Source organism: Carlito syrichta, unplaced genomic scaffold (genome assembly GCF_000164805.1).
Source record: "Carlito syrichta isolate Samal-C Ts95f unplaced genomic scaffold, Tarsius_syrichta-2.0.1 Scaffold304018, whole genome shotgun sequence".
Classification (NCBI taxonomy): Eukaryota; Metazoa; Chordata; class Mammalia; order Primates; family Tarsiidae; genus Carlito; species Carlito syrichta.
This window is the reverse complement of record NW_007248114.1, coordinates 49,427-63,344: the sequence shown is the minus strand read 5'-3', so window position 1 is coordinate 63,344 and position 13,918 is coordinate 49,427. Positions and strand designations below refer to the sequence as shown.

General features: G+C 37.1%; 1 protein-coding gene across 3 annotated transcripts in view; it reads left to right on the top strand.

Moving 5' to 3' along the window:
* Nucleotides 1-11,698, top strand: part of TDP2 (tyrosyl-DNA phosphodiesterase 2) — an 18,981-nt gene extending 7,283 nt beyond the window's left edge. For 2 of the 3 annotated variants that reach the window (XM_021713065.1, XM_008059385.2), the window contains 5 exons: nucleotides 2,423-2,596; nucleotides 3,278-3,369; nucleotides 6,582-6,700; nucleotides 7,990-8,160; nucleotides 10,597-11,032. In XM_021713065.1, the coding sequence (XP_021568740.1) occupies nucleotides 2,423-2,596; nucleotides 3,278-3,369; nucleotides 6,582-6,700; nucleotides 7,990-8,160; nucleotides 10,597-10,878 (838 nt within the window). In that variant the 3' untranslated portion in view covers nucleotides 10,879-11,032. Of the gene's footprint in view, nucleotides 1-2,422; nucleotides 2,597-3,277; nucleotides 3,370-6,581; nucleotides 6,701-7,989; nucleotides 8,161-10,596 lie in introns of all 3 variants that reach the window. The other variant, XM_021713064.1, reaches the window with a different exon arrangement.
* The last annotated feature ends 2,220 nt before the right edge of the window (nucleotides 11,699-13,918 follow it).

The following is a 13,918-nucleotide window of genomic DNA, read 5'->3' as shown; positions in this document are numbered from 1 at the left end:
CTTGGCTGGGCGGGCGGGCGATGTTGAGCCAGAGGCGACGTGCCCCGCAGGGAGTCGCGCCCCGGCTGCCGGGCGGATGCTTCTCTTTCCAGGTTCGTCTCCTGGCACGCTGCAGAAAACTGAATTGTAACCGATAGACTGTAACCAAGTAAATAGATTTCCTGAAATAGGTCCTCAGAAAAGGTGTGGATCAAGCTGAGTAATGGTATCATGGCTTTTAGGAGTCCCCTACCCCAGAATGTGAAATTGGCAAAAAACAAGCGAAGTGGTTGATTGCGCTGTGGTCCATTGTCTATTCGAATTCAGTTCAAATACCAATGAGAGTGAGTTTTAAAATTTAGTTCACTGAGGAGAGAAAAATGGGGAAGGGGCAAGATTGGGGGTGTTTCTAAAGCCTGTGTATTTATGGAGCATGACTTGAGATTTTTGATGTTGGCTTTAGCAAAAATGAAAGTAAAAGAAAAAAGGTAATTAATAGGAAGATTTTATGACCAGAAAAACTAAAACCTGCTGAGCAAGGACTTTGGCGTTCTTAAACAAGTGGGGTAGGAGTCTCAGTTCTTTCAGTTCTTCAATTCCCAGGATATCAGCATGTAGTGGTCGAATGTTCAATCCGAGAGACCACCAAGAGCCAATTCCAATGAAAGTTCAAGAGGGTCTTTATTTGCAAGCTCGAGCCCGGACCTCTGTTGACAACCTTCGCAGTGGTGTACACCCAGAGGCCCTGACTTCCTTAAGCAGATACCTTTTATGTTTTTACACAAAGGGAGGAGGAGTTTGGGGGGACTTTCTAGTCTTGTTACCATTTAATTGGGTAGTAACCTCTGGTGGTCAGCTCAGTCGTGGAGGATTGGCTAGCTTGACTCGGGCTGACCTTGGCCCACTAGCTGGGGAAGTTGCAGAGATATTTGGAAACTTTGGGTGATTTTCCCCTGGCCCCTGATTGGTTATTGCTAAGGGGAGAGTGGGTCAAGGGAAGGGGTTAAAGCTTGAATTGGAGCTTTGCAGTTTTTCCCATAACTGAAACTTTAACAGCTACAGGTTATGTTTTAAAGCAGAAAACGAAAATGGCTGTGCTATTGTCCACAAGCCAATTACATATTTTTTGGGTTATAGCATGCTCTTAACCTAAGTTTATGGTATACTCTATTACGGTTCTCTCAAGCAAACATTAAAATTGAACACCAAAATGATTCTCCCTACGTTGGAATCAATCTTTAGTGTCTCTGAGGAGAGAAGAAAAATTCTCTTAAAACAGCCATACTGAATCTTACCTGCATATTAGAATTACCTGGAGAATTCTTTAAAATGCTCAGAGATTCTAATTTAATTAGACTGGACTGGAGGCTCTTTATCCGTCACAGACTTTTCTTTTTTTAAAAAAGCTGTTCAGGTGATTCTAATGTGGAGTCAGCATTGAAAACCCATGTCCCAGAGGTTTATTACTCAATGTGGCCTCAGAACCAACAGCACTTGGGAGTTTGTTAGACATAGAGAAATAATCTTAGGCCCCATCCCAGACCAACTGAATCAGAATCTGCATTTTTACAAGATTCTCAGGTGATTCAGGGTTGGGGAGCAGTGGCTAGAACAGAGGACCTAAGGCAACAGATATACTAGACTAAAGCACTTACTCCTCTGCTGAGGAAGGAAGTCAACAAATCGTGTCCCTAAAGTTTGCTAGACCCTTTCAGGTCCCTTTGTCTTTCTTTACAACACCATTTTGGAGTTTATTTCTTTTTCCATTTTTCTGAATGGAAGTATTTATTAAAGTTGTCTAGTTTTTCTACTCACATTAAATATGGTAGGTGTGGCAAAAATTACAATATCGAATTACAATATGAAATTGGATTACAATGAAGCTAGAGGAGGAAAGGACAACAGAGTGAATAAGAGCATGGACTCTAGAGCCAAAATGCAAAGGTTCTAAATCCACCTGTGCCATTTAGTAATTAAAATCTTTCTCTGCCTGGATTTCTTTATCTGTAGAGTGGGGATAGTAATAGCACTACCTTGGGCTGCTGTAGGGATTCAATGAGCTAATAGATGTTAAACACATGAAATAGTGTTCTAGGCCACAGTAGAGCTCAGTAACTATTAGCCACAAATATTAATGCTACCATCATGCTTTCCCTATAACGTCACCCCATGTAGTCCACCCATTGGTGGGATTTTCAGACTGTTTTCCGTTGAGGAGAATAGGAGTGTGTTTACAATTTTGTGAGATGGATTGAGTTATAGGCAGGCATCTTAAAATTTTGGAAAAAAGGTGTGTGTGCTGGATAGGTACTTAAATTAAGTGTTTAAAGTGCTTAAATGTAGTTTAATTGTCTGTAAAATGAAGGCTACGATACAAAATAGTTTTTGAATTAGTCATTTTATAGATTATTTGTGAAGCCGTGTTTTATTATGATCTTGCTAGTGTTGACCTAACTAGTGAAGACGCAACTGATTCCACTAGTTCTAAAAGCAGCACATCTGAAAATACTCAGCAAGAAGATGGCAGCATGTTCTCTTTCATTACCTGGAATATTGATGGATTGGATCTAAACAATCTGCAAGAGAGGGCTCGAGGGGTGTGTTCCTACTTAGCTTTGTAAGTATTTTCACTTATGTTTAATATTGTGGTGGCAATGTGCATTATTTATCTACAAAGTAATTGTTCAAGATTATTGACTTTAGAATTAGACCTGGGTTCAAAGTCCTGCTCTGGGAAGAAACTTCTGAAAGAATTGAGGTGATTGCCTCTGAGAGCAGAATGGCAGGCTGGGTGGAGAGGGAACACTAATTTTTATTGGAAGCTCTTGCATACTGTTTTCTTATTAAACTTTGTGTACGATTACTGCTGTGACGTCAGGATTACCAAAAAGATCGGTTTCTGCTTGATACTAGCTCTGTGACCTTAGGCAAACCACTTAAAATATCTGGAGCTCAGTTTTCTTCATTTTGGATAATATAAGTGCTTTAGGAGGAGCAAAAGAGATAACATTGAAAGCATTTATTAGAGTGTAGGACCATTTGTAGGCTCTGAATATGGTGGTTTCTATTGTCAGTCATACCGGTTCCTTTTTAAGGTGACCCTCATAGTACTATTTGTTAAATAGCACAGATCTTTCTCCTTTTAGAGTTATCAAAGATCAGTATAAACATTGAATATTAGGTGCCCTGGAGGGTAATAGTTTTGTGTTTTTGTTATGTCATAGAATTTCCTTCATCTCGACAGTTGAAAATGAAATGGCATTCCTAGTGCTTATCATAAATTGATGTTTTTAATTAGGTACAGCCCAGACGTGATATTTCTACAGGAAGTTATTCCCCCATATTATAGCTACCTGAAGAAGAGAGCAAGTAATTATGAGATGATTACAGGTAACACTCTTCCTGTTATTTTAATTTGTCTTTTTTCTTTGAAAAACAGATCAATGAGATAAATCAAAGTTAGCCTGTTGGAACATAGAGAAGAAAAAAGCACGAATAGATAACTTAGAGAAAAATAAGACACAGGATACTAAAATAATTATAGGAGAATATTTTACACAGCTGAAAAAGTGTTTGAAATGGATGATTTTGGGGGGAAATAGAAATTATTAAATTTTGAGACATTTGGTGAAATTCAATTGTTAAAGGTTTTAAGTGTGATAATCATTATGGTTATGCTTTTACAAAGAATTTTTATATCATTCATCCCTTTTTATTTTGTTGTTCTTTTTATAGCTTTTTGCTGTGAGTAATTTAATTTTTTTAATATTCCATCTACTTTGATTTTGCTAAATACATTTAAAGTACCACTTTAGCCAAATCTCATGGTTTTCATATACAGTTGTTCCTCGGTATCCTCAGAGAATTGGTTCTAGGACCCATCAACAGACACCAAAATCTGCTTGTAGTCAGGTCCCTCAGTCTTCCCTGTGGAACCCACTTGTATGAAAAGTCAGCACTCCCTATCCACAGGTTTCACATCCTGTGATTACTGTATTTTCAATCTGCATTTGGTTGCAGATGCAGAATCCACAGATACAGAGGGCTGACTCTTTATTGAAAATAATCTGTGATTAAGTGGACCCTTGCAGTTCAAATTCGTGTTCTAGAATCAGTCGCATAGTATTTTGATTTTCACTTTTATATAGTATGTAATTTTAAATTTTCAATGTTCTCTTTAATCCCTATTTGTTAAGGAGAGAGTTTTTAGTCTGTGTGCGTCTCTTCTTTGTGGGACTTTCTGTTTTCTATTGGGGAGTCTTCCTGGGTTTCTTGTTGTCTGAATCCTCCTCCTCGGTTTTCTTCCTCATTTTATTGGAGTACATTTTGTAATAACTTTCTAAGTAGTACATGGGTAGTGAAGTTTTTGAATCCTTGCATATTTGAGAATGCTTGTGTTTTAGCCTCATAGTAGGTTGATAATTTGACTAGACACAGATTTCTGGGTAGAAAGGCATTTTCCCTTAAAAATTTGAAGGCGTTGCTTCAGTATCTTTTGGTTTCCATTATTGGTGATGATAAGGCTGATGTCATGCTAGTTGCTGTTCTTTTCTTTTTTCTCTCTGATAGCTCTGAGGGTCTTCTTTTTAACCCTTGTGTTCTTTGTATCTCTTAAAAATTTATTGTGCCGAATGCTTGTGGAAACTTTTAATCTGGATTGTCTGGAAAACCTTAGTTCTGGAAAATCCTTTACTCTCACTCCCTTCCACCTGTTCTTTCATTCTTTTCTCTTTTACCTTCCTCACTTCTCTTTCTTTCCTCTTTTCCTCCCTTTCCTTCCTCCCTTCCTTATAATTTTTTTAAACCCTTTTCCTTTTTCTGGAATCCCTCTGTTAAATGGCAGACATCCTGAGTTGATCCTTGAATTTTTGTATCTGTCTCTTGTTTTCCTAGCTCTTTGACTGTTTCTACTTTCTTGGCAATAGTTTTGACTTTTAGATATTATTTTAATTTTCTAGACCTCTGTTCATCAAATGTCTTTTTCATGGTATCCTTTTCTTGGTTTATGGATACAGTATCGTTTTTGTTAGCTTTAGATTTTAATCTCTTTCTCTGCATTGCTTTATTTCCTTCTTTTTGTTTCAGTTATGTGATTGGTGTGTGTGGGGGTGTGTGTGTGTGTGTGTGTGTGTGTGTGTGTGTCTGTGTGTGTGTCTGTGTGTGTTATGTCTTGTTAGACTTGTTCCTTAAATCTGTAGGGATCCTTGGCTCTTGGTTCACATTTAAATGCTGATTTTCAGCCAGGTGCAGTGTCTTGTACCTGTAATTCCAGCACTTTGGGAGGCCAAGTTGGGAGGATTGCCTGAGCCTAGGAGTTCAAGAATAGCCCAGGCAACAGTGAGATCCCATCTCTAGCTGGTCATGGTGGCTCATGCCTGTAGTCCCAGCTATTGCTTGAGCCCAGGAGTTCAAGGCTGCTGTGTCATGATCATGCCACTTCACTCCATCTTGTGTGGCAGAGTAAAACCCTCAAAAAAAAAAAAAAGAAAAAGAAAAAAGCTGATTACCACTTAGTATGCCTGAGCAGGCTAGGTGTAGTACACCTTACCTTGGTGCCCTACTACTAGTGGACGAAGAATTAATTGTGGAGCAAATTGCTTGTTTATTTGGGGGAAACCCACATTGTGTAGCCTTTGAGGCTGTTCAGTTTCTCTAAAAAAGAATTCTTTAGCTTTCTGTCTTCTGGATGTTGGGTTGGGGTGGTGTGCTTGTTTTGCCTACTCGCTGGAAGCAAGTCAGGAAGGGAGCTGAGTAGGCACACTTTGACCTAATCTTTGTTCAACCCATTCGTCTATCAGCCCTCTCCTAACACATGCTCCTCCCAGTACTGGGTGGCTTTATCTGGAGACTCTAAAATTGTTTCTCCATAAATCTGTAGTTTGTTAGTAAAGAGGTTAACACTTGACTGTGAGGAGTTGAGGAAGATACCTGGGAGGTGTTAAACCCCATATCTAGACTGTCCCTCCTGTTCTTAGCTCAGCACCTACCTTTATGTAAGGTACCTTTGTGTTTGAGTACTAAGTGTTTCCGGGCTTTGGTGGGACAAATCTGCTTGCTCCCGTCCATGAGTTTTGCAGCCGTTACTCAAGGGATTTCCTTCTGTTCTGATAAACCAGTTACTACTTCTCCATCTATTATCTGAAAAACTACTGGAAGTTTTTATTCACGGCCCCCTCTGTTCATATTCTCTGTTCTTACAGGTCTGTATTTTTCTACATTTTTCATTCATTTACTATAGTTTTTCTGGCACTTCCAGTATGAAAAGAAGTAAGTGGATATCAGTTTGCCTTAATTTAAGTCTCATCTTCTCTGTGTCTCTCACATTTTCTTATTTGATATTGGCAGCATTGGCTGTCTTTTTGGCACTTGTTATTTTTATTTCTTCTATGCTTCCAGCTAAATTTTGGGAGGGAGCAGGTAGACATGAAAGGTTTGATTGGCCATCATGAACTATTTTGAAACAGTAGTTTACGTTAAGAGATTTAGATCCATTTAAGTATGCTACCTATTTGTTATAAGATCTTCAACAGGGAACTTGTGGTAAACTGAAAATACCCTTGATGACCTTCTCATCCTACATTCTTTTCCACAAACATTTGAAGGTTGTAAAGAAGGATATTTCACAGCTATAATGTTGAAGAAATCGAGAGTGAAATTAAAAAGCCAAGAGGTTATTCCTTTTCCAAGTACCAAAATGATGAGAAACCTTTTATGTGTGCATGTAAGTAATTTTCAAAAATTGACTTAAAAAAAAAAAGGAATAGATAGATATTTTTGTAGTTTCATGGTGTCCTTGTTAAAACCATTGCCTTGAGAGGAAAAATTTGTTTCTTACATGTAGATTCTTAAATAACTTTGTGAAATTAAGTTTTTACATTAATTTTAAATATAGACAGACTTGTAAAAATATAATTCTCAATTCTGTTGTTTTCCTAAGAATATTTGAGACTGCTGACATTCCACATTTGCTTTCTAAAGTAATGTTTTTATTTTCTGCTTTTTACAGGTACTATGTTGTATTCTATGAAAATTGCAAAGATGAATCAAATAGATTTTGCTCTTATGCAGTTGATAGATTAGTAAGGGAGATTTTTTTATGTAGTAACTGAAACATAGGAAAGGAGTAAGTGTCACAGGAGAGGCATAAGTGATATTCTGTAGAAGCTTAGAGAAAGGAGAGATGATTTTTAGCTAGATTGTTTAATGAGGGTTCATGAAGAAGCTGGTATTTGAATTGGGCCCTGAAAAATACGTAAGATGTAGACATGAAGAAGAGTCCAGGTGGAAAAACCACCATGAGCAAATATTTGCAAGTTACAAGTGGTGTGTGTGTATGGGTATGAGTGACCATTCTATTCAGTTTGATGCAGAGGGCATGAAGAGTGAAGTGTGACAGGAAGTTGAGAAGTAGGTAGGGTCCAGATTATAGAAGAGCATGAATGCCTGGTCTGAAAGAATTGGGCTTGATCCTGCAGGCACTTAGTATGATAACAGATTGTACATTGTTGGTGTCAAATGCAAATGGAAAATGATTCTCATTCATTCAATTACTTGACATTTTTTGAGTACCCGTGTACCAGACTCTTAATAGTATAGCAATAAAGAAGAACCATCTCTGGTTCTCTGCTTTGCGGATGACTTCTTTGTAGGAGGGAGATAATTGTGCTTTTAATTTAGTCTGAGGGGCTTTAAAGCAGTCTGTTCAGGATGCATGGGAGTGAGCCACTGATGGGAGTGAGCCACTGATGGATAGCCTGGGCCATTGGGGGTGGACTCACGGTGAAGATGACCTCTGGGGTAGGTCATGCCTACTAAGCAGTCCTCTTTGGGGACAGGGTTAGCACTTCTTACTTCTTTTGATCCAGAGGGATTTGATTATACAGCTTCAGTTTAGTAGCTATATACCACTTAACAGAACAATCTAAAATAATTGGCTGATTCCATTATCAAAGTTCAGTGTTATTAGTCAGTGGGCAATTTTAATGACTGTAATTACTTGTCCTGTTGCAGGTGAGTGTATCAGAAAATGAACTTTACCTTATGACTTCCCATTTGGAGAGCACCAGAGGGCATGCTGAGGAACGAATGAATCAGTTAAAAATGGTATTAAAGAAAATACAAGAGGCTCCAGAGTCAGCTACAGTTATATTTGCAGGAGATACAAATTTAAGGGATCTAGAGGTGAGTGACAATATCAGTTCAACATTTGTGGACACATTGTTGCTACGGAAACTAATTTTGGTTCTTTTGATCAAAGTTGTTAAAACTAGGACCTTTAGTCACTCAAAATGTCTAAGTGACCTTACAAATGCAATTCAGCAAACAATTTGTTTAGCCTGTGCTGTATGCCTAGGGGCAGGAGGAGCTTTCACAGTATTGGAAGAAAACAAAAATATACATGAGAAGTAGATGACAGAAAATTATGTATATATTTGCTTAACAAGAGAGGTATAGAGAAAATTAGAGTTTTAAATATTGTCTTTGCAGTATTCTTAGTTACAGGGTGAAAAGATTTGATCACAATAGTTGTTGCTAGTTCTCCTTCTGAGATTTTTTTTTGCTTTTTGTCAACCTTCTTTACCCCCCTTTTCCTGTCACCACCATGCACAGGTCTTTAAATCTGAGGCAAAGTTTCTTTCTTTGCCCTTAGTTCAGTTGAGACACACTGGGATTTTTCAGTACCTCAAAAAATTAAATACAGAATTACTATATGACACAGCAATTCCTCTTCTAGTTATTTACCCAAAAGAATTGAAAGCAGGGACTTGAACAGATATTTGGATACTCATGCGTGTTCACAGTGGCATTCACAATAACCAAAAGGTAGAAGCAACCCAAGTACCATTGATAGGTGAATAGATAAACAAAATATGTATATACATACAGTGGAATATTATTCAGCCTTAAAAAGGAAGACACTGTTGACACATGCTACAACATGAATGAATCTTGTTATGCTAAGTGAATGAAGCCAATCAAAGGAAAAAAATACATGATTCCTCTTATGAATTTGCTAAACTTAATGAAATCATAAAGACAGAAAGTAGAATGGTGGTTGCTAGGAAATGGCGGTATAAAGGAATGGTGAATTCGTGTTTAATGGATACAGAATTTCAATGGGGATAGATGAAGAAGTTCTGAAGGTGGATGATGGTGATGGTCGCACAACAATGTGAATATACTTACTATCATATAACTGTATGTTTAAAAATGATTAAAATAATAAATTTCATGTTTATATTTTGCCACACAGTTTTAAAAAAATAATTCTGGAGTGTGAATGGAGAAGAAATAATTAACATGACTAGTAAACTTCAAATAAAACAAGGCAGTTGACATTGGATCATATACATGCTATACCTATAAATTTGTAGACTAAAGTAGAATGGTAGTTTTGCCTTCTTTTCACTTGAGTTCAGTTTTGAAAAAACTACTAACAGTTGCCAGGTGCAGTGGCTTACACTGTAATCCCAGCACTTTGGGAGGTGAAGGCAAAAGGATTGCTTGAGCCCAAAAGTTTGAGACCAGCTTAGGCAACATAGTGAGACCTCATCTCTATAAAAATAAAAAAAGTAGCCAGGCATGGTGGTATGCGCCTGTGGTCCCAGCCACTTGGGAGACTGAGGCAGAAGGATCGCCTGCGCCCAGGAAGTCAAGACTGCAATAAGCTGTGATAGTTCTACTGCACTGCAACCTGAATGACAGAGTGAGACCCTGTCTCAAAAACTAATAAACTACTAACAGCAGTAACAGGCCATGAATGTTCAGTTTCCTGAGTTTTGTCTAAAGTTAGGAACTATTTCTGGCAGAAGAGAAGGGACAAATTCAGACCTCTCTAGCTAACCTGATATTTTTATATTACCTATTTACAAGGGGGATCTAAAAAAAATGGAATTTATTTATAAAAACTTGTGTATTTATTCTTACATGTTTAAATTTCAGTCACCTTCAAAGTGTTCTCTGTTTGATGCAATATACTCATTGAGATGCTTTTTCCACTGCTCAAAACAGTTTTTGGGCTCTTAAGTTTTGATGTTTTTTAGTGCTTCTGGTGTTTTTTATTTCACCTCTTTCATATTGGCAAACCATTTCCCTTTGAGGACTTTTTTCAAAAAAAATCAGATAGGGAAACAAAAAAGTCGCATCTGGTGAATGAGGATGGGGGAACCGGGTGTAGGGGGGCATGCCTTTTTTGGTCAAAAACTGCTGAACACTCAGTGCATTGTGGGCAAGTGTGTTGTCATGGTGGAAGAGCCAGTCAACTCTTTGCCACAACTCGGAATGTTTCTTCTACAAATCATGATGCAACCTTCTCAGAACTTCCAGATAAAAACTATAGTTGACTATTTGATCCCAAGGAACAAGTTTCCAGTGTACTATAAGGGGCCCACCCTCCAAAAGACAATTCCAGATTTTTTTGGGTCCTCCTTCATATTATCATGCAGCATAATATTTTTAATAATATATCTAGTTATTTTGCTTTTGTGCATTAATAAATTCTGAGATTCTGGTTTGAAATATTGTAAATGGACATGGTAATAGGAAAGACAAGGTAATTTCTTAAATTAGAGGAAAAAAGGCTATGTGTATCTTATAGAATATTATTTTTCTTTTCAGGTTACCAAATGTGGTGGTTTACCCAACAACATTTTGGATGTCTGGGAGTTTCTGGGAAAACCTAAGCATTGCCAGTATACTTGGGATACACAAATGAACTCTAACCTTGGAATAAGTGCTACTTGTAAGCTTCGTTTTGATCGAATATTTTTCAGAGCAGCAGCAGAAGAGGGACACATTATTCCCCGAAGTTTGGACCTTCTTGGGTTAGAAAAACTGGACTGTGGTAGATTTCCTAGTGATCATTGGGGCCTCCTGTGCAACTTAGATATAATATTATAAAATACTTTAGAAATAAAGAGTTTCTGAGTAGCTTTATTCTGGAAATATTTCTACCTTTTGAAAAGGCAGGTTTAATATGGAGGAATACTAGATCATTGTGACAGAAAAACTCAACTACAGTTTTATTTTGTGATTGTATCCTCAGAATTAAAGAGGAATAAAAAGGACACAAAGCCTGACAGTTTTTAACAGTGCTTATAGCTGCCAGCTGGATTCCAGGCAGGGGCCACATTATCTCAGGCTCACCTTTATACTTCAATGAGCATCTAAATAGTTAATATTTTAAATAAGTCTTCAGAATAAAAAGGAAGACATTACTGAGTCTTTGGGACTGGATCTTTTAATTATATTTCACAAGTTCAGATCATCTAAAATGAGAAAGCCATGATTGTCTGCCGTTAAGTAGATGGCAGCTACTCTACATCAGCCTTGATTTTTGTCAGTTGACTGAATGTAATTGGTAAGTTACCGATGCAACCTTATGATTTAAAATTATTTTTAACTCTTTTTTGATTTATGTTTGTAGTTATGTTGCCAACAGAGGCAAAGTTAGGCTTGATAATGATAAAAGTCAGTCTTTTAGCACCATGGGATTTTTTTGTAAGAGAAATGTGTAAAGAGAAATAGCCTTTTAGTTTTGCTACTTGTAAAATGGAAATAATTTACAGGAAGTGAATACAGAGTGCTTCTAAATATGCTTTAAAGAAAACAACTTTTCCCACAAGAGAAATGTACTTTAAATAAAGAATTTTACTTGTTTATAGTTTGTTTTTGCATGTTTTTGTTTCCGTGATGGGATTAAAATTGTGTATACTTCCTGTATCTGGCTCCACTGCTGCTGCTTCCTTTGTGTGGAAGAAAGCAACTTTCCATGTTGCTTCTCACCCTACTAAAAATTACCAAAATTATATTTATTTCCTTAGTATATATATATATTAAAAAAAACACCAGTGGAAATAATTAGAAGTGACAGAATCTTATTTTTATCAGGAGTGCCAAAATTAAAAAAACCTAAAAGATAAATTGAATTTATATATAACATTTCCTTTGTAGTGACAGTGGAAAAATGGTTTATATGTTAATCATAATTTAACGATTGAAAATAAAAGGTGAGAATTGATGTTAACATTTTAATAGCATATATTATGTAGGCAACTCAGTAGTTCATTTCCGTGGGGAAAATATTGTTCTGGCATAAATTGCTTATTCATTTGGAAGAATTATGTTAGAAGAAACTCACATCAGATTACTAAAAAAAATCTAGGGAGATGAAAGTCTAAATATAAAAAAATATATATTGTGGTATATTGAAGGATTATCAAGCATTTGCAATCATGAAAGTTTCAGTTTCTTTATGTAACTCATAGCATCCACATCAAATACCTTTTTGTAAATTGCTTATAATGACAAAAATCTAAAAAAAGTGAATAGGAATACCACTTAGTCTACTTTCATGAGCAAGAGTTTTCAAACAGAATTAAGAACCTAATTTGCAATATCTTGAGTTTTCTTGGCTTACTTTAACTTCCTTCACAGAATTCCAACTTAGAGTCATATTTCAACGAGGCAGCAGTTTTATTATGTTACGTATCATTTTTGCCACTGATGTGAAATGTACTTTAGTCTTGCTAAACCTGTTTCTCCCACCTTAAAAATAAGATAGGGCAACCCCCTCAGGTCCCCTCCCACTCTGAGAGCTTTTCTGTTCTCAATAAATCCTGCTTTCCAAAAATAAGAATTTTTTTTTTATTGTGCAAATGTCCCAACCAACAGCATAAGCAAGACCAACATCAAAAGTTATACTAAGGATACATCATTTTATCCTTACTACCTACTGTAATGTCTGGCAAGTAGCAGGACCTCAATGACTTTCCATTGAATGATGAATAGAAGGGAAAGGTAGTGGCTCCGCATATGTGTCCTAGGGAGGCAGGCTAACATTTTCAGACAGTGCTATAATAATTTGTTATGAATAAAAATAGATGCTGTGGCTTATACCTGTAATACAGTGCTTTGGAAGCCCTAGGTAGGAGGATCTCTTGAGGTAAGCAGTTCGAGACCAGCCTGGGCAACATAGCAAGATCTGTCTCTACAAAAAATAAAAATAGGCATGGTAGCTATTGTGTACCTGTAGTTCCACCTATTTGGGAGGCTGATGCAGGAGGCTCATTTGAGGCCAGGAGTCCGAGGTTGGAGTAAGCTATGATCATGCCACTGCACTCTAACCTGGGTGACAGACTGAGGCCCTTGTTCTAAATAAGTAAAAATAAATGTAGATATTCATTGTGGTTCTGAGTTAAAAAAGATGTTTAACATTCTGAGCTAAGCATATATATATAGTTTATACTCATATATATATGAGTGTGTTAAAAATATTTAAAGGCTAATCTGACCAAATCAGATTCATTGGCTTAATACATCCAGAGAGGGTACACTACAGGTACTGTAAAATGCTATGTGAGAAGAGAAAGGGGGAAGTGTCTTTTGTAAGGTTTGGCTTCAGTCTTGGAATTGGGGCTGGACTCTGGTTGATTGCTGTTTCAGATGCAGGCTGAGAGAAGCGGGATTAGCTAGGGATTGAAAGCAGTTTAGCAATTGGGTATCCCCAGTTATGGGTGGGAATAGCAAAGCAAAAGAGGCATCCGTGGTGTTAAAAAAAAAAAAAAAGCAGTCACTCAACGGAGGAGTTATTTTGTAGAAACTGTGTGATTTTAGAAGAAACAGTTTCCTATTAATTTTCTTCTGGTCTTACTTGTGTTTATCCTCTCCCACCTGATCATGGGGAGATCCACTTTTTTCATTTTAGTCCAACCTGGTTTTCACTCTTTCAGTAGTGGACAGATTTCTACTCTTTGACCGTGCATTATCTCATTTAATTCCCACAATCAATTCCCACTCCTGGATGAGTGCTATTATCTCTATTTTTATAATTGAGGATTATCAAGATTATGTATCTTGTATAAGGCTCCTCCATAACTAGTGAGTAGCCTGGTAGGGGCTTATTCATCAGTTTTGTGTGACTCAGGCCTAAGCACTGCAC